The 24,810-nt window shown below is 43.2% G+C and overlaps 1 protein-coding gene across 1 annotated transcript in view; it reads right to left on the reverse strand.

Moving 5' to 3' along the window:
- skib (v-ski avian sarcoma viral oncogene homolog b) overlaps positions 1-24,775 on the reverse strand; it is a 29,790-nt gene extending 5,015 nt beyond the window's left edge. The window contains exon 1 of the mRNA XM_063909959.1: positions 23,507-24,775. Within this exon, the coding sequence (XP_063766029.1) occupies positions 23,507-24,400 (894 nt within the window). The 5' untranslated portion in view covers positions 24,401-24,775. The remainder of the gene's footprint in view (positions 1-23,506) is intronic.
- Positions 24,776-24,810: the final 35 nt, after the last annotated feature.

Here is a 24,810-nt window from a genome sequence, read left to right on the forward strand (position 1 = left end):
GCGCGGAGGCCAGCACAGACCTGCCTGCTGCTTCTCTTACTCACTACTATGACATTTAGCCTCCAGGAATGGCAAGCACTCCCATCTACTTGTCTGCGTGTGCGATTCAAGACAAATGATTACTCTTTCTACATTCAAAATCCTCAATGGAAAACACTCCTGCGGGGTTGCGTGTAGTTGTGAAACCTTAATCGCTGCTCCACTGTAATCACCTCAAGATGGAAATTAATGACAAACCTCATTTAGCATTAAGCGAGAAGCCGGTAATGATTCACGTCTCACAGCTTTGCTACACAATTCCAGCCACTGCGTGTGTGTGTGTGTGTGTGTGTGTGTGTGTGTGTGTGTGTGTGTGTGTGTGTGTGTGTGTGTGTGTGTGTGTGTGTGTGTGTGTGTGTGTGTGTGTGTGTGTGTGTGTGTGTGTGTGTGTGCAGCTATGAGAATGAGTGGGAGTTGAGGCACGTGGGGAGGTGGGGGGTTGGCGGGTGTTGACATGCATACAGTATGTGTGTGGGAGTGTGTGTGTCTGGTACAGTGTGTTCAAGGGTGGAGGTCTGGCACTGTATGCCTGATCTACAGATAACAAAATGTTCTGTAGTGCTTCAACAAAATAAGTAAAAGAGTGTGTACAAGAGTTTATTTAATTGTTTTAAATAATAGTGTAGGTAATTTATCAAGCTAAATAAAATGTTCTCTGATTCAAGCTTTGATAATGTGTTGGTTTGATGCTGATCTCTGATTTAATATCATTTAAATTTAATAGAATAGGGTTTTGGATAGTTAAATGGATAAAACAAGCCTTTGGCTTCAGGACTTTGCCTTGAGATCTAGGAATTTGTGATCAACTGGTTTCATTTTTTTCTTTATATAAAAACTTTAAAATGGCAATCACTGCTCTTCATTTTATACTCCCAGATAAAACAAAATAACAAACCTTAAATACTTAAAACATTTTTTTAAAAGTGGAAGTTAGTTGAGTGTTTTTCAAATCAAACTGTGTCAATTAAACGAGATAAGGAAAAATAACGAAAAATAAAACAACAATGAATAAAATACAGTAATAATTATACTAATAATAACAACTACTTCAACCAAAAATTCATCTTTGTTTTGTTGACATTTTTTGCATTTAGTTTCTCTTCCGAACATATTGACAGCTTTTAAAAACTTATGTCAAAGTAAATTGTTACATATTACCAAAAATAAAACCACACTGATTTCTCTTTTCTACTATTATTTCATACAGGTGTTTGCTTCATGACATACATGTGACATGTTTGTCTGGACACTCCCCTCTCGTCTCCTTGACTCAGAAATGTCTCTACCAGTCTAACCTGTAACCACACACACACACACACACACACACTCACACACACACACCCACACACACACACACACACACACACACACACACACACACACACAAACAGCCCAGTGTTTGGTTTTGCTTCTGTTGGTTAATTCTTTTAACCCAGACCTCCAGCTGACTGCATCCCGCTCAGCAGTGATGTTTCGTCCACTCACCTGCCTGACTCAAGGCCGGTGGTTTTCTAAGAACTGCTGCCCTGGTGTAATCAGACTCTGTAATTACTGGAATGACTGTTGTTTTCCCGACAAAAGGATGTCTGCCTGTCAGGTACTATTTCTACCCTGAGGTTTACAGCTCCAGGAAGACTAGGAGTGCTAGACATAATAGAGTCAGAAAACAGACACTCCCAGACACCACTAGGGACCTGCTGGCTAAATCGGACACTGACCTCACAGGAGAGCAGCCGCACAAGCTTAACTCACCACCACATCATAGACATAGCATGGCCGCGGAGTCATAACACCCTCCGCGCACATCCTACTGCCTAGCAGGACCCAGTGAGCCAGATGATAGGACATCCCTCTCTCACTGCTAAGAGAGGGAGACTTCCTCTGAGGAGTTTGCTTTGGCCCAGTCCCCTGTGGGAACAGAGTCTTGAGTGGGAGGGGGGTGGGCCAGGGGAGCGGGACCACAGAGGAAGCACTGAGCTGAAGGAATGTATACTTGAAGGCCAAGTACAGCCTCTCCTTTAAGACTCCATTCAAGCATTGCCCTTTTCAACTCACTATTGTATGATATTTCTTTGAGGCGCTGTAATGAGGGAGCGTTTCAAAGCAAACCTGTAGGCTAAACAGGGTCTAATAGCAGCTGGGCAAGAGTAGACATGCTTTATTTTTTAATTAGTGCCATATAATAGCATGGTAATACCGGGATAAGCCCCAGCTATTTTCATGCTGGCATGGCAGATAATCACTGAGAAACACAACACATCGGAAACATATCAATGTCTATTCGAAGAGCAGAGCGTTTGACCTGCTTGAAGAATAATATGTCAATATTGTGCTAACTGGAGCGTGATGGGGATTGTACTGTTTTTTCACTTGAACATGGAGCTAATCAACACTATTTGTTTATTGAACCTTGGTGCAGTAAATCTAGGACCAAACTGGGCCTGTCATTTGTTGTTGAACTTGGTTAACTGAGAGTGAATTTTGCTACAACACCATGGAGAATATTGATTGAAGGAGCCCTAAATTGAAACCTCTATCACGTGTTGTAGTGGTAAAAAAACAAATCGAATGATCAGGAAATAAAACATGGGGGAGCACTCATCTGGTGAGACAAAAATAGCTCCCCAGCTAGCTTCCTCGGGCAACAGTCATACAATACCAACGCATGCTGCATGATAGCATGGCATTAAGAAAAGTGCACAGCAACAAGACACAACAGTTTCAGATTACGGCCTCTTTTCCCGTCCTAAACCCCTGAATATAATCCCCAGATCGACATGTGCTTAGTGGGGCGCTGTCTCACTCAAGGGCACACCAACTGGCAAGGCTCGCTCCGGTGACAGCCTTAGTTGGAAGTGAGAGAATACTAGTTTTAGTAATCTGATCCCTGTAGTTTGGTGTGGATGTTCACAGGGATGCCTTGAGCTCTCTATTCAACTCTCACTGCATAAATTGGACCTCTTGATTTATATAAAGCTCTGTGGTAACTTTGTAACAGCTGGGGGAAAATTATTGGTGTCTGCCCAAAATATCCCTGAAACCTCATCCCTGCATCCACACAGATACAGCTCAAGCTCCCATTTCCCTTCACTAAATCTTAGCTTAATTTATCAATTTATTCTGTCGCCGCTGTATCCATTTTTGAGGATATATTGTTTATGTAGCTGAACCAAGACATGAAAGTATGGACAAAAAAGAGAGCTGCAGGACTTGGCATAAGGTCGGCATTAAAGTAAAGCTTATTGGATTGCACTAATTGTCTTTGGGATTGAGACCTGATGAGGTCTGAGAGCTGCTGCTTCACAAGGTGGAAAACAACTCATGAGGTCCGCACAGCTTGACATATAGCTTAAAGGCAGGGTTAAAGAACTATCATACTTTTGTCACGCATTCATAAAGTGAGCTGTGTGTGGAAAATTAATGCTACACAAGATGTAGAGACCACAACTGCAGCAGTTAGAGTTATTCCTACAGAACCCTCTTTGTATAACATTCCTTATATCTGCATGCATGTCTCTCCTTGTAAAGGGGTCTCACCTCAGTTTCTCTTCCAGAGGTTTTTCTCCTGAATATACAGGGTTCCGTCTGATGTAGAAACTTAAAGACTTTTTAGTTATTGTTGTTCATCGTTAAGTCCTTCAACCTCAGAAGGAGTATTCATGTCCCATACCTTAACCGAATGAATCAAAAATATACTTAACGTTTCAACGTGTTAACGTAACGTGTCAATTAATAACTAGCTATTGAATAAATGTAGCAAAGTAAAATCTATATTATTTAAACCATGTCCAAATATGAATTCAAACTATTAAAATACACTCAACTCTCTATAATCCTTTGCTGACATGTTTCATTTCTACCTTCTGCGTCACAAAATAAATCTGTTCCTGATTGAAGTGAGTTCTCTGAAAAGATCATCTCCCTGGTGAAAACAAACAAAAAGAAAGATTATACCATACTACCACAGGGTGAGAAATGAATTCCAGTTCAGGTCCAAACATGGCAACCGTAATAACATGGACATGCCTGCCTGCCTGCCTTTCTCACAGTATGTTGGCAGTAGCATCCAAAGCACTCTCTCTGTGAGGATGACCTCGCAGTACAAAGGGCTCATAAGTCATTTAAACAGACATGGAAACTTGAGACTAAAACACACGAAACAGATATCGCCGCAGATTATACATTATTAGCATGAGCATGTTTGGTATGGTTGTGAGGCAAAGTTATCTTAGGAAATGAAACGTGCTCTATGACGGGTGTATTTATAGGAGCACATAGCGCCAAATTCAGCAGATAGTTGTCTGAGCCCCCCGCTGTACTATTGGAATAAGAGAATTAAACTTCAGAGCACATGATCTGTAGGGAAGACGCAAAGCTTTGTCTGCAAACCAATAAAGGCACACACACACACACACACACACACACACACACACACACACACACACACACACACACACACACACACACACACACACACACACACACACACACACACACACACACACACACACACACACACACACACACACTCACTCACACACACACAATGCCTTTATGCTTCTATTCACATTTAGCACACTTATAATGTAGGAGCAGCTGCAGCGCTAACCAGGAGGCCGGAGGGGATGAAGGTTAACGAGAAAGAAAAGGAAGAGAGGAAAAGCAAAAACAGACTTGAGTTGACCTACGTTTATTGAAGTTAATTTAGTGCTCCTGAAGGGTAAAATGAATTCTTGCTTAAAAAGGATTTATGAAACTTTCAGGAACATCATGAATAAAACAAGGAAAAATGCTTCTGCGAAATTGTGAGGAAATTGGATTCAAACGCCAATTACCACTTTGGTTTTGATCGTTTCTGGGTTCAAAACCTCACACGGAAAAGCAGTAGAGTGACTTCAAGCCAAAAAAGTGAAATATTTAGTCATGTAAATATTGTTATTCCTTTATTTCTATTCTTTATATCCTCTATTATAAGGGAACCATTGATGGTAACCCATCTACTGGAATACACAGCTATGAGTGTTTTTTTGCTCCTGAATTGAATTAAGGGAAAGCTGTGAGAAGGTCTTTGTCAGGGCCACTAAAATGGTTTCCAGGTAGGCGTGTGCAAGAATACTTCCCACGCCTAAAATAGAGAAATTCTAAATGCATTCCAGCTGTTTTTACCAGTGTTACAAAAAGTTATCAATATTTCTGTATTTTTTCAAAGAATCATGCAGCCGTGTTGCAGAGCTTGTGCGGCTGTATCCTGCCTCACATACATGTGTGCGTGCCTTCACAGTACTTGATCTCTGCTGTGCAGCAGTGCCAACGCCATCTTTGCCATGCAAGCTTAATCCCTTGGCATTACACATGACACTCATCTGACTCTGTGCCGCTAATGCTTCTCTGTGTAGTTAAATAATATATAACTTACATTTATTTAAATGTATCATTGGGACATAATTGTAAATTAAAGAGTATACAATGTCATAATATGTTATTGTAGGAGCCATGAAATGCAAACTGTTGATATATTTTGTTTTATTATCAAATAAGGTTTGTACTAGTTCATATTTGGTTAATGGTTTGTATTATCATATTAAGATATTATTGTGTGTGTGTGTGTGTGTGTGTGTGTGTGTGTGTGTGTGTGTGTGTGTGTGTGTGTGTGTGTGTGTATGTGTGTGTGTGTGTGTGTGTGTGTGTGTGTGAGTGTGTGCGTGTGTGTGTGTGTGTGTGTGTGCGATCGCAATGGGTTGGTTCGTTTGGGTCACATGGATATGGGCGGCACTCACAGGAATGAATTATAATCACCTGTTCACCTGAGGCAGGTGTGTGCGTGCGGAAGAGAGGGTGACGACAGGGTCGTTGTATTTTTTGTTGACCGCAAACTGTACGATTACTTTGATTATTATCATAATTTCTTGTCCTAAATGGATCCTCTCGTTATTTCATTAAAGTACCTTATTATTATTCACCTCACATTTTGATCTCAGTAAGTATTTTTTCTTGATAGCGTGTCACACAATTGCAACCAGGCCCGTCCTCAGCCTCTCAGCGACTTATTTGTTTTCTGAAGTCGCTATAGTTATAAATGAAATAATCATCTAAATAAACAGTCAACTTATCCTGATTTTAAGTCCACAGTAAGCACCAAGCTTAAAAATAAATCTGTTATTTTGCATCCTGTAACACAATAGAAAGTTTCATTGTCCGGAAAATGCCCATGGCGATCTAACTCTATGCGCCGGTTCATAATGCAGGTTTTTGGTCAAATGTGAAAGCATTTTGAAAACTCCCCCAGAGCCACAGAAACATCTTTAAGACGGTTTTTACAGGTCTAAAAAATTATTTCATAAACAAATGACATCTTAATAGAAGAAAGCAGTGATTAATGAAAGAGCAAAGTTCAAATCTGTGGTTTTCTTGCTGATAAAAAAATCATCTCAGTCCTTTCTGAGATGTTTGGATGTATAACTAATCATCCTCTCTTTTCAGAGCTCTGATGTCTCCAGACTGGAAGCCTTGGTTGGTTTGTCACTGATAAGCACATCCCTGCCTTTACGCAAGGGAAGTGTGCGCCGCCGTTCCCACTGTCAGCACACTCCCTCTGTTCAGTCCAGTCTGACTGGCTTGGTTTTAATCCTGCAGATTAATACTAATGCCACGGCAAAGAAGGCAGAAAGACGATTAAAATGTCACTGGATAACCTCTCCGCAACCCAAACAGTTACAGCTCATAATACACAGACCATTATATCACTCGCAGTACCTGGTACAGCACAACTCCTCCACACCTCCCTCACAGGGCCGAGACGGTGAACGAGTCAGGACAGATGCAGGCCTGGGAGTGAAGGAGCGGAAACTGCATGGGGACTAAATGTTTGGCCTAAACCAGGGTCTAGACCTCCAGTGTCCAGTGAGAGATCTCCATGCTAACAACCGAGGATGCAGTGTAAAACCAAGAACTCATTCTGCACTTTATGTCAGTAAGTGGTCTTGTTATACTTTATTTACCTATTTTTAGTTTTAAATATTTACATTTAAGAGAATCAAAATCCCTTCTAGCTACCTAGAGAGTAAATGTTCACATCAGAAACACATGTGATTAATCTGGCCATTGCTTTGCTGTTTTCTCTTAAACAATTAGTGCAAATGCAAATAACTTTTCTCCTGCTGATCCCAGTAACAGTCCAAAACCCCAAAACATAACCAGTGTACTACCAGATGAGATGGTGAAAAGCAGAATTTAAAGTTTTTTTTGGGAAAGATGGAACTGGAGAAAACCTTTGTTTATTTTTTTAAGGGCAAATCAATTAATCGATTACCACCTAAGTATTTGCATGGTTTGTTTCTTTCAGCTCCTTAGAAGTCCCTCTTTCTGTTTCTAGGTCAGACTATATATATAACATACTTTGAGCAGACCCAGTGCTTTAAATAATTAAATATTTGAGCAACAATAACTATCAGCGCAGCAACACACAGCTAATTTAGATAAAACACATGTATACATGCTCCCTGAGCAGCCAGTGGAGAGGAGGGCAGGTGGCAGGTTTATTTGGAAAGATGAAAATGGGATGAATACCAAAGGTTAAGAGGTGTGAGGGGAAGGGACAGGCAGAGGGGGATTTAGGGGAGGAGGTCATAAAAACTGTGAGAGGGCGAGGTGAAGTTAGGGTCACTGCTCACTCAGGGTCCCATGTGATGTCATTTCACCAACACAGTATATGTCCTGAGAACTGCTCAGGAGCTAATTGGTTGAACCGAGGTAATAAATCCTGCTTAAATGTGTAGATACCTTTCTACTCATTCTGTTAAAATGCTGCCTTCCTGGTCACCAGGTTAGTAAACTGCTTCACAACCACTGTTGTGTCTAAGACAATTCAAACAATAAAATACTATTGAAGTTAATGTTACAGATACTGAATATGTGGTTTTTAAAGGCATTCTTTATGTTTGATTAGCTTTGAACTTCAAATTCAGCTAAAAGCCTGAGATCCTAGTTTTTTAAAGAGGTGTTTTACTAATGCTATACAGCAACCAGAGATCTAGACTGTGTGGAAAAGATTCTAATAGGTCCATTCAGATATATAGAAAAAAGAAAGAATAAGAGACTTAAATTACAAAGCAATGGGCAACCTTGACGTAGAAAACTAAACAGTTTGACTAAAAATAAGTGTTTGACCAATTAACTGCGAACACATTTTCAAAACTTCACCAGGGGTTATTATCTCTGAAAATGTTCTGCTCGCTGAGTCAAATGTAGGAGGGACTCACAGTGCGAGTGAGTGTATACAGTAATATTTGAAAGAGATCAAATAGCATTTCACTTGTTTCCACTTGTTCAAGGAATTGTCTGTAAGGGAAATAGGGGATAAAACACCCACAACATCCGTTCCTAAGATCACACATTCCATCCTTAAACACTGGTTTTGTTTCCCTCCTCCGTTCATAGGAAAACATATCTGCTTACAGAAGTAAATAGGTGAGAGGGCTCGAGCCTCGCAGCTTCCATAAAATGAATACGAGCTCTCTAAAATGGAGGACTGAGAGGGGCGGGTGGTGGACCGCAGCACCTCATGAATTCTGCAATTTGCCGTCTGTTTCTTGACTCTGAAAAATTCTTGGAAATGTCTTTTCCTGGATGATTTTTATTGCACAAGAGCCTGTGTTTTTCTCCATGGCAACCACATAACAGTAGAGCCCAACTAAGCTCTGACTCAACAAACAGAACTCCACAAAATACCCATTTCAGCGCCAGGGTTTTCCCCCCTTCACCCGAGCTTTCCTGCAAACCCTGCCCGAGACGGCTTTAAAACAGAGGCCGAGTGATCGCACTGACCATGAATGAAGACACATGCTGGAATTAATCAGGGCACACATGTGACAATCTACAGAAGGTATGTGAGGGAAAATGGACTCCTGGAGAGCCTCAGGTGCTGCATTGCTTTTCGTGAGCCAAAGCCCAGACACGTTCAGTACAGTAGGGCGGGTAGCAGCTGGGTACTGTTAACCTGCAGGAGTCCCGCTTTGAGCAACAGCAGGTTCAAAACAAATACACCGGACAGAGCATTACATAAAAGTCTGTCTCTATCTTGGTGGGCTGAGCTGAAAGGATGCAGACGCTAATGTAGCCGCTAACAGGGAAGGCAGGCAGGCCAGGGATTAGTGTTGCAGGCAGGCACAGGCCTGAGAAGGAGGGCATGATGTGTGTAACTATGTAATCTCTATGGCCTTTCCCAGCAAATCTCTTAGACAGGCGGGTTGGACGCTCACAAGATAACCTTCAAGAGACTAATTACACAAGTACTGCAAGAAATGCAAACTAGCTTGTGTTGCAGCTATGAAGAAGCTATGGATAATCTTCATTATATCCATGCTTTAAGTTTTCCTTTAAATTCACAGTAGTCATTTACTCTAAAGACAAAGTTGTTTGAAGGAGACGTCGTCGTCCCACCACCTGTCCTTGAATCATGCTCATCACTTAGCACGCCAGGAGAGGATTTAGTTTGCTGATTTCTCATTGGTGAACCGCCAACCTTCTTGTCTTGACTAGTTAAGGCCATTCCTAAGAAAACAGGACATGTCTGCTAAACTGTAACTTAAGACAACAGTGAGCTAGGCCGCAGTTTCAGCTGCTGTCGAGCAGCTGTAAGACTGTTAGCGTGTGCGGTTGCTCTCAGTCTTTTAGAGGCTTCATCCCAGCAAAAACACACAATCAAACTAAATTATCCTTTATTTGTTGCATATAAGGTCATTGCAAAGGGGCATGGGAGACTGCCAACTTTTCTCTTTGCCTCTCCAGTACTCCCTATCTACCTCGTAGTGAGCACAGAGGAGTATGCCGCAGGGAGGGGAGGCCCTACACAGGAACTCAATAATAACTTTCAGCAGTCTAGCCAGGAGGCTGGAAGCCCAGACTGCGGCTGTTCCCTCCTGTCCTCGTTCCTCCCTCTGCACGGCCCCACGCTCCTCCCTTCACCCCCCTCCTCCTGCTGGCCTGTGTCTGCTCCACAGGACTGATGCATTCTGCAGACAGGCCAGTGCTCTTAAAGAGACACAGGCCACATTTTTATCCCCTGAATCACTGCAGTGGATGGAGTAAGAGCAGAGTCCTTCATTTTCAGCCTCTCAATCAAGGACCTGGGCTTTATTTCACTGGTTCTTTTAAAGCTTGAGACTCTTACATGATGCAAAATGTGAGTGAATAAACAGGCCGAACTATGTTGAGAGGCTCTCAGTGGAGATCTGGCTGGAGTCTTTCATTGTCACTGCCTTTGTCGGTCTCTTTGATGCTTTCTTTAAAGTTTGTCAATTGCAATCAATGTTCTTGGCAATGGAAGTATATTTAATAGTACCATTGTTATGATAATTTTTGGAGGCACTCCAAAATAAACCTTATAATGCTAATAATACTCTAACATGACAATGCCACTACTAAAGTTGCTGCAATAAAAATGACCTCTGGTGTTGATAATTGGACTATAAATTACATTTATTTTATATTGACGATACATTTATATTTTTGGTTAAACAATTAATTGTTCTGTACATACAGTATATATACATCCATCCATCGCACTTTTCAGGGAACAAAAATATTGAGTTTACTATAATAATAATAATAATAATAATAATAACAATAATAATAATACAAATAATAAAAGGGGGTAAAGCTGCTAATTCCGAAATGTAAGAACATCACACCATTAAGCATTTCTGCTTGGAATATTAACTCAATTAAAATGTATGATTATTTTAGTTGGTGATGGTTCAGATAGAGAATCAGGCAATACCTGCTTGGTGTATTTGTGTCAGTCAAGCCTAAAAAAGAAAGGGTTGGTGTCCATGTGTTTTATATTGCAGACACATTTTTCTACACAAAGACATTTATAAGACGGCCCGGAACATGGTTCAGAACGTTCTATGTTTCTGCTTTTTTGGTCTTAATGAGTGAAAATCCCTACCTTATACTTTCTATTTTTTTATGAGTTGAACGGAGCCTGAGATGCATAAATAGCGTGTGACTGAGCAGAGCCATGTTGAGCTCTATACCACAGCAAGGAAACAATTAAAAATTTATTAGAGTTGAGTGACACAGAAACCTACAAGGGCGTGCCTGCCAAACACGCTCTCATTCTTTTGCCGTCAGCACTTTTTGTCTCTTCATATACAAACTATGCAGAGCGGCAGAGGGTCTAAAACCCCAACGCAAGACGCAAGGCGAGAGAACTAGGTCAATACAATTAATTAATAAGAAGAAAACATTGGCTTTAACTCTAAATGTAATATGTCACAAAAATAATATAAACATACCATGACATGGAAGCGCTCAGTGGGTAAAACAGAGCTTCAAAATGTTCTATTGCCTAAATATCTTAGGGGCTTAAGGGTTAACACATCTCAGCTGCAGCATAACAAAAGATGAAATCTCTATGGGAGGTTTCAGTGCCAGAGTCAGCAAAGCAGCACAGTCCTCTGCAATGATAACCCCCATTCTGGAAAACCTATAAGGCTGAGCATCAAGCTTCAGATGGACCAAACAGCTCCAGCTCAGGCTCTTAAAACTGGGAAAGAAATCTTCCAGCAGAACATAACTGAGACTCTCAGGAGTGTCTTCATTGCAGAAATCTTAACGAGAATCTCACTGGCCCCAAACTTCAGCATATTCATGGCTTAACAATGCTGTGATTCCCGCTTAAGGCAGATTTGCAAATAAAATAAAGCCACCACCTGAATGTTGGGCTGTTCCTGTGAAAAAAGAGAGAGAACCTGAAGTTTTACAAAACAACTTAATGTTCATTACTCTGTGGTGTGCATGGCGCTTTCGGAGGATGACGCATACCCAAACAACACCAAGCCATTGAATCACCAGTGTTCACGCAGCCACATAATTCTGCACCATCTGTAGGACTCAGATCTGATCTTCTGCATAGCATAACAAGCTGACTGCTATGCAAGAACAAGGGGACACACACTCTCTGAGCTACCGTCTCCTGAAACACTTTTAAAAGACAGCCAGCTCATTAAAACACAAAAAAGATCTCCTGCCCAGAATATATCTTTATTTGCAGCAGTGATAACAGCTTCACGGTGACGTCCTCTCCTTTGCCCTCAAACTCTGAACCAACTGTCACCTCCTTCACCTTACAAGGCAGATGCAGGATGAAAAAAAGGCAATGAACTTCTGACCTGTCATTCAGACTGCAGAGGAAGCTTTGCTGCTCGGGGGCAACCAAAGTCCACCATCCACTCTGTCTCTCCTCTCCCTCAATGTCTCACCCTACCATCCCATAAACCCCCACTAAAAACCTCCTGCTCCCCCTTTTATGGCTGCCAGATGGTGGGGAGGCCTCCGTGCCTCTGGACTTGCCTCTCCAGTCTAGTAAAACCAGTTGACCTCAGCAACATAAAAACTGCTATTTATGAAAAGGCTTGGAACAAAACACACAAACATCCTGCCACTGAAACAATCAAACGCCATCTCATCTCCCAAAGAGCCCTTTTACAAGATGAGAGCCGGACAGCAGAGACACCAATAGATGTGTACCCTTGCTCTGGTGGTGAAGTCCAGATGTAGCGACTACACCCAGGTACAGTTTTTTTTCTTCTCCTGTGTGAAGGGTTTTTTATTTGCATGCCTTGGGTGTGAGCGCAGGACTTTGGCAGCGACTAAATTTCTCCCTGAGAAACGGAGAAGCAAAACAAACAGAGCTGTCTGCATTCAGGTCGAAGCTGAACCACAGAACCACAGTCTGGCCTGCGGTTCACAACATTCTGTTCCAGCACTGACTTCACCTAAAACAAACACTCTCAAGACCCATCCACCTTAGCCAGAGGGAGAGGAATCTGAGAAAAAGTTTAGATTTAAACTCCATTAACAAATCACACTACTTTTTTCTGTTGCTTATCTGACTGATGTTTTCACCAATTGCTGGACAAATGTTTTCACTCACTTGTCACTTGTGTAGGAGTTGTGCCCTTTGACGGCATGCTCGGACTGCGTCCAAGTTTTGTGGTGTTGGGTGGGAAAGAGGGTTAAAAGGCCACAGATCGGCTTGTTATAAAAGAGCGGTCCAATCAATGGCTTCCTTTTATTGCAAATCAATTTAAGTGATTATCTGCTCTTCCAATAACAACTTTCTCTCCCTTCTGCTCACCTCAGATGCCCCTCCTTCTTTTTTTATTTGTTCTACCAGTTGGAATCTACCATTTATGTCCTGCAATTCAACCTGACCTCCAGGCAACCCCTGGCATGGCTGCCTAAGCCATTAAGGTAGCTGTGACTGTGGGTTATTAGTGTGATAAAAGTTTACTGTCCCTCCAGCCACTCTGCGCGGCTGCTGTTTGACGCCTCTGAGGAACAAGTCTATTGGACCTTTCACAAAGCAGATTGACCATGAGGGCGTTTGGTGAGAAGGCCAGCACACAAATACACTTAAGAGTGAAATCTTTAATTCAGTCGAGAGACCCAAGCAGAAGGAAAATAAGAAGCAAACCGGGCTGCCTCCAAGTCAGGATGATGAATCAATGTAGAGCATCCCTTGTGCGTTGGCTTTGTGGAAATATGTAGACAAGAGGGCTTAGGGGGGTGGTGGTTGTCTGTGCTATGTTTTTTCCTGTGCGGCAGAAGTTGTGGGCAGCCGAGCTAACTGCAGCCTCAGCACTTCTCTCTATATTCTCCAGTTTCAAGCCAAGAGAGAGAACAAAGGCAGAGAGCTAAGCTGCAGCAGAGGTAATGAGGACAGAGGCATGCAGCACAGGAGTGTGTGCCCTCAATAAAGAGTGCTGCAGCAGTCTATGATGGAGTCCTGTTGGACAGCAGGAATAAAAATCCATGCAGCTGCTGCTAGCAGCCACTCTGCCTGTAGTCTACCCACAGACAGCAGTAACTGACTGACTGCAGCCCACCCCTTTTTACACTGCAGCTCTGTCTACCACAAAATGGAAACCACAGTGTGACTGGAATTTGCTTGGAGACACATTGAGATCCATGAAGTGAGACAGTAAAACTGTTTATTCCATTGAGATACTTAAGCTATAAATTAACTAAGAGTGGTAAAATGTTTTAGAGCTTAGGTTTAACCGTGGTTTGAGTACATTACAGCAAAAGATACAATATATATATATGTATATAGATGGCTTGAAATAAATGTTACCATAAAAAGTAGTCAACGTGACCGAACAATTAATTCATAACAAGCTGATACTAATAATGCACTGTCAAAGAATCAACTAAAATGTGTCAGATGGCGGCGCTGAGTTTTCACAAATGACACAAGCTCGGATTCCTGAGAATGACAAACACTGCGAGCTGTGGTGTGAAGTATTTGAAGGCACAGCAGTGCACAGAACTGAGGAAATCCACACTATTGCTAAAGGAGAATCCCAATTAAACTTCAGGACACACCCTTTATCCAGAGTGACTGCCAAAGTCTTTCCAGTTCGTCAGTTGGAATCAATAATATGATTGAGAGGGGAAAAGCGAGCGAAGGCAAGAATTTTACAGCATAAAATAAAACTTGGAAGGGAGGTAGAACAACTCCAAAAGGCTAAACATTTCTTTCTGGAGTTGCTATTCATTATACATTTAATATCCTTCTGAAAGCCTGAACAATGCTTGTTCTTTTTTGCAGTTTCAAAGGGCCATGAATGACAAGTTCGGCTCTGCTTTGCTGCACCATTAATTATAGGAAAAACACGTTAACATTCAACACGTTTAAAAAAGTAATTATAGTAGCTGTATCTTACGGGTAAATATAAGCATTGTAACATTATTTCTGGGCAAATGTCTTTAATTTTGAAGTCGGAGGCATTCCACAGAGAGGCTGTTTTGGCAGCTCTGGGCTGTAAAGTTGTGTCAGTGCTGGTCCATGCCAGCCCCACCCCATTAAGGCCGAACCCTGCACATCATGTGTTTCCACTTTACCGATAGGGTGGAAATGACCTCAACGCAGTAAAAGATGACAGGGGTGCTAGCACTGTTCACCAGATGTGAGCAGAAAAAGAGAGAGAGAAACAGGAGGAGGAGGAGGAAGGGGAGAGAAAACCATTCGCCTGAAGAATTTACTGCAAATCCCTGAGGAGCCCTGTGATTGAGGGTTCAAGTCGAGCTCCAGAGGTTCCTGGTGTATATCAGCGGCACTGGGGGAGCACATACCCTGCTGGATGGACCAGACGCAGAACTTCATGCAAAAACACATACATGTGGCCCAGCATGTACATCCCAAAAAACCCACTGTCATTTCACTGCACCTGCTAGCCACACAAAAGCCACTTCCTCCCACTATGTCCGGCCAAGCCCCTTTATCCCATTTAGTACAGCCTGCACCACAACAAAGGCAGAGAAATTAGGGAGCTGTGTTGATGATAGGGCGACTAATCTCTTTGGAGGGACTCATTATATCAAAAGCCTGTACAGTTGGGCAGCTGAAAGGCCTGAATTAAACGTGGACATGCAGAGATGGGCGTCTTTGTGAAGATGAGTGCACCAACAATGCCCTGCTATTACCTCTGGAATAATTCATACATTCCATATGGGACAGATGCCCCAACCAGACTATCTTCTTTGCATTTAATTTAAAACTTTGAATTGATGCAAAGTCAGAAGTGAATTAATTAAATCCAAAATACCAGCTTGTTTTTTGCACCATAAATGTGTTTTCTATTCTAAAACTATCATGCAGGCGTCATCATTTTTAAAAAAATCCTCTCTTGAGTAAATCTTGAAAGGTCACTTGACCTTGCACTAAAACACACACTCCTGTGCAGCAGCTTAAGACTGTCGGTGCCAAAAGGAGAGGTGATTTTGATGATAATCTGAAAAGCAGCTTTCCGTGTTTTTAAGATGATGCGTGTACTACCTCTTCTCTTGACACCGGCCATACTCTGCTTAAGACACAAGGCTTATAATAGTCCCCTCATTATAGGATAAAGCGTTGGCCTGCTCTATTTTAGGCCATGGCTGTCTATGTCTGCACTCGTCGACTAGCTGGAAATAAAGCCAGACGCTTGTCAACGCCACAAGCACAAGGGAGGCAGGCCCTGCTGGGCAGCCTGCTCAGCAAGCACACTGCGGGGCAACCCTGCAACTATTAGACACCTGCAAAAAGGGGGGAGTCGGGGGGTAAGGAAAGAGGTGTCCTCAGCATGTGAGGTACTGTGGCCCATCTGAATGCCTGTCTTTATAAATGAAGACCCTGCTGTATTGATGCAGAAAGAAAGAGCAGAAAGTGAGAGTAAGGTGTGGCTCACACTTAGAAACCAAATATGGACGCATTTGCTGAGTCCATTATGCTTTTCAGTGAAGTAATAAACTAGACTAGCAAGGTCAAATAGGAAACAAAAAGCCATCTGAATAGATGATGCTGTGGCGAAGAGTGACCATGACGGATCCTGGGGTGACTGTAATACTGAATAAATAACTTTTCCCCCCCTTACTGCAATAGAGTCGGCTAGGACAGCTGTGCTGAATTCATTTGATACGGGTGCCTGCTGACAATGCTGCTTTGCTCCGTCTCTGCAAGAAAGCATGTCGAGAGGGTCTGAAGAGCACACAGGGGCTCGCAGCTTTTCACCAACACTGAATGATTGTTCTGCTGTACAACCCAAGGCTCTGACCCCTGCGAAACCAAGCTAAGAGAAATAAACCATTTATTAGAGGGTCGGCCCCGGAGCTCTACAGTACGTGCAGATTGTCAGGGAAAAGAATCAGAGCTTTAAGATCAGATTTTGAGATGTAATGTTCTGGCGGCATAGCCGATACGTGAGATGATAGGCGTCTGTAATGGCACACAGCAAAACAGGAGGAAGCCGAAAAATTATGTGGATCCCACTCATTTTCGCATGCAAGCTCTTGAAATAAGCCTGGAAAAGGGAATACAGGATGGTTCATTTCTATCTATCTATCTATCTATCTATCTATCTATCTATCTATCTATCTATCTATCTATCTATCTATCTATCTATCTATCTATCTATCTATCTATCTATCTATCTATCTATCTATCTATCTATCTATCTATCTATCTATCTATCTATCTATCTATCTATCTATCTATCTATATCTATCTATCTATCCATCTATCCATCTATCCATCTATCCATCCATCTATCCATCTATCCATCTATCTAAACAAAACACAGACAGACTGCAAGTTTTCATCTCTTCATAAGTAGACGATCAGCCCTCGCGCCCATGGAACAGTACAGTGATACATGTGCGGCGTATGTAGGCCAGTCTGAATACAGACTGATGCAGCATGTGCTCACTACAGTGGAGGTGGAGATCTAAGTATAATACAGTGTGAGGGGGAGTGCAGTAGGAGATCTCAGTGGAGGAGGAGAGCCTGTGTCTGCATGTGTGTGTTTTTGTGTGTGTGTCCTACAGGGTCGAGGAGGTGTCAAATGGAGGAGGTGAGTGATGGTGGTGGGGCAGAGGAGGTGTCAGACATGGAGGTCTTGGTGATGGAGAGGGGAGTTTTGTACAGTACTGACCTGTGGGATAAGTGTGTGTGATGCAGAGAGGAGGAGGAGGAGGAGGAGGAGGAGGAGGAGGAGGAGGAGGAGGAGGAGGAGGAGGAGTTGGAGAAAGGAAAGCAGCAGGAGGAGAGACTTTTATTGGAGGTCACAATGAAATAGGATGGTCGGTGAATGGAGGAGGCTAAGGTCTCCGTACTGTAAGAGGTCTATGCACTGTGTCTGTATACATGCATGTATGTGTGTTTTTTTTGTATGTTCTGGCGCGCTTCTTTGAGCCCACCAGCCAGAGAGCACGAAGTTCTTATTTAGCACAGGAAGAGCAGCTCTGCTTAGCAACCACAGTCGCCCTCCAATCACAAGCGCACGGAGCAGACTCCAACAGAGGACGAGTCCTTTTTGAGAGTGTGTGGAGCCTGACAGAGACCTCTAAATGTTGAGGTCCACACCTGCCCACACTCACACACATACACAAAACCGGTCTGTAATGTGAACTATTTCTCCAGAATTCAGCTCAAAGCTTTTATGCCGCTGGCAGACGAAGACAAAACTGCAGTCACACCCCTCTGCGTCTCCCCCGCGTCAGAACTCAGCAGAGAATTCAAAGTTAATCTAAACCATCCTAATCCGAAAATTTTAATTATGCATATCCCAAAGAGCAAGGGAGACGTGTAAATCCTTAAAACATTCATTCTGCTTTTCCCGCAGCCACACAAGGCTCCGTGCTGCAACTTGGCACCGCACCAGTTACAAGTGAACGATAGCAGCCCCGATTGTGATCTGCCAGCCATCAAAACAGGAGGCACGAGCACGATTTGGGCCAAATGCTGTCTGAACACTGAGCAGTCTGTTTGGTTTAGCTGCGTGAGCTAATCCTTATGATAGCTTTGGAGGTGGTCGGTGGGCGGATTGTAGGCGAGAGCAGCATGCCGATTTGTCATATGGCACCAGCAGGGCCTACTTCTGCTCTGGCTGGAGCTCCATTAGCACATCTCCAATGTGGTCTAACAGTTATGTAGCTTAGAGCTGAGGGTCATTAAGGAGAGACAGAGAGAAGATGTAAGGGAATAAATATTGCAATGTGTCTGGCCTCTAAAGTCTCATCAGGAAACATGAATTGTATGCACAATTTCACTGTTGGTTTCTCCATGTTGCGCACTCTCCGCAGTACATCTAATTCATGCTCTAATTAGATAATTCCAGAGGGACTGGTTATAAATTGTGAGGATGCTTAGAGTAGGACAAAGAAGGAGGAGAAAGACCATGGCTGACATTCATTCTGGCTGAGTCTATCCATGTTCCTGAAGACACTGTCCAGAGGAGATGACGGTTTTGATGTGCACTGTGATCTCTGCATTCCAGGGGTTATGTAGGATTATCAGAGTTTAACCCCCCTCCCATGACTACAGCAGCTTAGTAGCTCAGCCAACAGCAGATGCAGACTCCAGGATTTCCTGTCTCTGCACCAGATGGGCCTGACTCTTAATCACAGAGCTGGAAATCAGGAGGTGATCGAGGAGGAATTGATGATGATTGTGGAATAACACTAACCCATACAGGCATCTGTTCTGCCACTAACGGACCGACGGACTGTATGGCTTGTTGACTGCAGTCACAGCCAGGGCTCATCTCATTTCTCATCTCATCGTCGCTGATCAACACTAATCATCCTCCTCCCTCACTCCGAGAGTTATACAAGAAGTCTTTCACACATTAGCACTGTGCTGTGTCATCGACGTTTAGGGAGGAATGGAGCAAAACACTGTGCACATGAAATGATCAGAAATAGAGCTGGGCAATATACTTAGAAGACCTTATAGTGCCTGATATTTCAGAAAAACGTTCTTTTACATTTATATTGCTGAGTACAATAAGGTCATAAAATGTGTTCTTAAAAAAAACAAAAAAACTTTCTTACAATAAAATTCTGACAACGTGCATGTATGCATTTATATGGTGTTTTCTTCAGATTTTGTTCTTGCTATTTGATTTTGCAACCAATGAAGTGCTATATAAATACATTTTTTGTAATATAATTTATATTATTATCTTCTAAATATTTATATTTTACTGAACTAAGATTTGAATGTGTGACGTTACTATATGTAGCACTTATATAGTATTTTTTTTAAAGTAGCGTCGCTATTTTTACTTAAGTTAAAAATCTGAAAATGTATTTCAACAGTGCAAACATATATTAACTTATGGAGTAAATACTTGTATATATTTTAATTTGAGCTGTAACACATCTAAAAACAAAGGCAGTATGGTTGAAATCAATTTAACATCAAAATATCACATTATTCTCTATATTATATAATATTATAATATTCTCTAATATTGTTATAATACATGATATTATTATATATAATAAATGGGGCATGGCTGCTAATGTATTTTAAATTAAATATATATATATATATATATATATATATATATTTTTTTTTTCTGTTTAAAGCATTTGTGTGAAAAAGCAAATTTCCATAACTAAGATTTTTGTTAAACATTGTCAGAATCATTGGTATGGAAAACAAACACTTGTAAGAGAAAATCATGAAAATATTATATAATTACAGACAATAATATTGAACTATGGCCCAGCCTTACTTCTATCAGACATGCAGACACCACAACAGGCTCCAATCTGTCTTTGAGCACCAAACCAGGAAACCAGTGACAGGGCAAAATCTCAAGCATGGATTTCCCACCCTGGGAGAGGCTGGAGGTTACAGACCAATCCAAAGAAACAAGGCACAAACAAAGAGAAATGGCTGCACTTCACAGCCTCTGAAAGCTCGGCCCTCAAACAAAGGAGGCGGCAGGTCTTTAGCACACATCACCCATGACAGAACCCCAGCTGACACCCTTTTAACATGGGGTCAACCTTCGCAGAATGAAGGCCACAACCCCTGGGAAAGCCTGACACTCCTTTGCCTTGACACACTGTTTGTGCTTTGGCCAAAACGCTCTTCCCAGCAGCCACTGCATAGACGAGGTGATGGTCTTTTGGGGGGGTTGGGAGGGGAGGTTGGTCAGTTGGGAGTTCAGGGGGGGTTACGTAGTCAGGCGACTGCTCTCAAAAGAAGCAAGAAGTAAGCAATTTCAACAAACTACCAAGAAAATACATTGGCTGCAGCAGGAGAAAATTAAGAAACATGTTCGATCTGAGCTAAATGCAAATGACTCCATGTGTCTGGATGACGTGGGCGGATTGGGTCTTAGCTGACTGGGTCATCACTGGGCAGACAGGCCCATCAAGGACCAAAGAGATGAACGCTGTCGGCTTTCAGTGCTTCTCAGAGGTCATCAGACAGATGGGAATGGAAATGAGCCGGCAGAGAGCTCATTTTAATCTGGCCCGCACAGCTGATCCAGTCATTACACTCTCCTGTTTACATGCAAACACAACTTGTATCCTCGCTATACCTAAAGATGCACACACTGCACAAGCGCAGATTAACACACAGAGCCCTGATAGAGAGGAAGGTATTTTTCATTCCCTTTCTGATAACTGCTAATAATTAAAAACACACAATTCTTTACCTTTCTACACACACACGATTGGTTTGCTTCAGGTTGGAGGCTAATTTTATTGAGGGAGCAGAACAATGGGATGTGAAATGGTATAAATTGGCCTCAGTTGAATGACTTTAATATCCATCCCATTAAGAAGGGTCTACATGGTTCTCCAGAGTCCCCTTTTACTCTCCACTAAGTCAGATGATTGATCACATTGCCCTCACTTCTTAGGGGATTCTTTTTTTCAGTTAATGCTCTGAAGTATTTGACTTTTTTGCATTTCCAATCCTCTTTCTTCAATTTTGTCATGCTAATCAGAAACGTTAACATTTGAATTATTTCACGCAAGGTTCAACACAATGCAAAAAGGAATTTGAATTTGACACTGAGAAATTTACATTTTCTGTCTGTGTGTCAGCAAAATAATAATTTAGTATCTGAGATAAAGAATACTGTAATTTTTTAATTGCAATCAAGCTGCAGATGAGAGTTGTGTTATCAGTCCACTGTATATCCCTCCGTCCTTTATCAGGCAGCCATCTGGCCAGTGGACTGGACACAAGGGCATGTGATTGGATGGTGTGAAAAGAATGGGGGAAGACTGGGTCAGTGTCTTTGGGGAAAGGTCAGGGGTCACGGCCCTTTGACAACACATGTCAAGGCCTGGCTCACACACACCCTGCATCCTCTGAATAAGAGAGTCTGCAGCCTTCTCTCAGCAATCTGCCCTCATCTGCCCATTACGCAAAGAGCTCAATGAGCAAATGCTGGATTTGATGCAAAACAGACACAATGGTTCACTGCTCTTATTCCCCCTTCTTATCCATCTTCGACTGTTGTGAGGAGGTTTATGTTCTCACACCCACAGTCTAGCAGTAAGAATAATTGTATATCACATTTAAATCTAGAAAATTGAACTTTAAAACTATTCCACAAAAAAACACTTGCTTCATCAGCATTAATCTTCTCAGCAGTTTCCTGCACCACTGCTGTAGATGCACCATTCACCTCGTACAGTAGAGGAGGTGGGAGTCTAGACAGATGACACAGGCAGAGGAGGCAACCTTCGAGGCTCTTTCTGGTTAATAAAACACTCTGACATCAGAGGGAGGCTGAGGCAGGCCGATAACATTGAGTTTTTGTTTCATAGGTAAGCAGAGCCAAGCCTGGTCTGCAAACCCCCGCCCGACCTTTCAGCAGCTTGGCCTGTCAGGCTGATGTATGGGGGGAGCGCTGGTGTGCAGCTCCCGGAGGACCAGTCCTGTCTGCTAACTGGGACACGACTGACAGTGACCCACAGCCAGCGCACTGCCCCCTCCGCCACGCACCCTCCATGATGCTCAGGGCCTGAGTATATCACACACACTGAAAGAGTGTCAGCGCAGGACTCACCATTTTCAGAAGATATATAACTCACAGGTGATACATCACCTACATACAAATCCTGCTAACTGTAGGTAGGAAGAAATTAGCCACAGGTGCAAGACTTTTTTCTGCACAGACATATTTTCTGTCTGTACAAAGACGTTGTCAGGAGTCTGTGTTCAATTTGTGGGGAAACATGCTATAAATCAGTTTTGGACGTCTGTGTGCTGCATGTAAGACCAATAACCTCCCCCATGTCATTATTTCAGACATATTTCTATAAGCCAGTAGCATTTTTTAAGAATTTTTCAAAGAGAGAACTGAGGTTTCCCTGTGAGACATCTCCTGGCTCCTGCTCAGACTGGAGCAGCTCCATGGTGATACATACAGAGATGCCCACTCATTAGCAGAGTCCCACACAACAGCTGCCCTGTGACGGAGGAACAGCCACCTCGTCTCCTGGCCCTTTGTCCAAAACGGAACATCTCTGACCCAAGCAACATACACACAAACACATATCTTATCCTATCCTGACCAGCCACAACCCCTTTCCTCTCACACACGCACATTTCCATATCCCAAACCTCATTAAACTCTTATCCCCTTCCCCACCTCGTGGCACTATAATGGGCTTCCCTGCCCCCTTCTTCCCTCTCACACTAATAAAATATATCATCGAGTCTCCATTTATCATAATGCAGATGCCCTTGGGTAACCCTGAGGGTGGGGGGTGGATCGGTGAGTTTTGGAGGATGGGGGGGATGCTGAGGGGCTTCAGCTGATGGTTAGAGGCTTCCCTGTCACCTCTTCCAGACATATATGAGGTGAGTGAGGCTTCTTATGAGGTGTTTCATAGTGCAGGGTTACACACAGAAAGATGGGATGTGACATGTGATTTGCATTATAACTCTGTTGGGGGGGGGGGGGGGGGGCAAATAAAGTGGATACAATAAATCAAAGCAGACAGTGACAAGCCTGATGAGAAGGAAGCCTTCTCAGAATTAATGTTAATTAATGCAGATGCTGTAGTAGGCCTGGGGCTGTTGAAATATCCACAGAAAAACAACATACCTCAAAACAAAATAAGTGCAAGTTAATAACAAGGTGAAACAAAACAGACTTACTCTGCACGATTTACTGGACCGCTTGCCCGTAGGGTCATATTTTGATTTTAAGTCTTTGAGCAGCTCCTCCAGATGACTCTTTTCCTCCTTTCCGGTGTAGTCCGGGTCTAAGAGCACATAAGCCCGCCAGTTTGCGGAGTCGAATCCCCAATGGACCGTCCGGTTCTCGAGTCTCTTGTGACTGTGGACCACAAACTTCTGAGGAGGGAACATGAGTCTGCAATCCATGCACTGGATGCAGGTGGCACTTGGGCCGGTGTACAGTTCCGGGACAAACAAGCCTTTACACCGGCCAAAACATTCATGATATACTTTGAAGCTCTTCTCGGTTCGCTCCAACTCCAGGGAACCTAACTCCTTGTTGCAGTGCGGAGGGTAGGTGCCCCCGTAGATGAGAGCGTTGCAGAGGCGCTCAGCATCCGTCTGGGTGATCAGCCCGCAGGACGGAGCCGAGAAGGGAAGGATGCCCACCACTTTGAGGATCTCCAGCTGGTCCGCCGTGCACCTGGAGCAGTATATGTGCAGGTCGTCGCACACTGAGTTGATTTGCTGGAGAGAGAAATCTCTCAGGACGCTGTTGAGGATCTGCGGCAGGCACAGGCGCTTCTCACCGCCGACCACGAAGCAGGAGATGGGCTCACGCTCCAGGACAGTCTCGCACCTCTCCGTGGAGCGATCGGACGGGATGAAAAGTGGACCTGACATTATCGGAGGCGTCTGAGCCGGCATGGTTAGCATCATCTCGACGGACTTTCCATCTTTACCGAAAAACGAGTCCTGGTGCCACCGAGCGGAGAACGCTGCCGGTCCTCCGAGAGAGCGCATGGAACTCAGATGAAACTGCTTCAGAGTTTGTTGAAGTCCGGGATGGGGCTGAAAGCTCGTACCCTCCATGTTGTCGCCGGTTGGAAAACAGAGTTCAAAACTCAAAATGAAAGCTGAAATTGACTTATCGGATCGAGCGTCCTCAGCATCCGGCTACACGCTCAATAACGCGCATTTCCATGTCACCCGAGAAGCTTCCCAGCTCGTCCATTCAGAAATTTGACGGCTACTGAACACTCAAGGGCTGTTCTTGTAGGAAGACGCAATTAAAGTCGACAACTCCGGGACTCAAAACTCGTATTATCCAACGTACAATCACCGGGTACCGTGTTTCTATACGCTCCTGCGGTTTTACGCACTCCTAATGTGCGCTCGAAATATGCCTCGTCTGTTCAGTCTGGCGTACTCTCAGTCTGTCTCCCCACTCACTCAATGTGTGAGCCCCTCTCTCTCTCTCTCTCTCTCTCTCTCTCTTTCTC

This window comes from Eleginops maclovinus, chromosome 20, assembly GCF_036324505.1.
Source record: "Eleginops maclovinus isolate JMC-PN-2008 ecotype Puerto Natales chromosome 20, JC_Emac_rtc_rv5, whole genome shotgun sequence".
Classification (NCBI taxonomy): domain Eukaryota; kingdom Metazoa; phylum Chordata; class Actinopteri; order Perciformes; family Eleginopidae; genus Eleginops; species Eleginops maclovinus.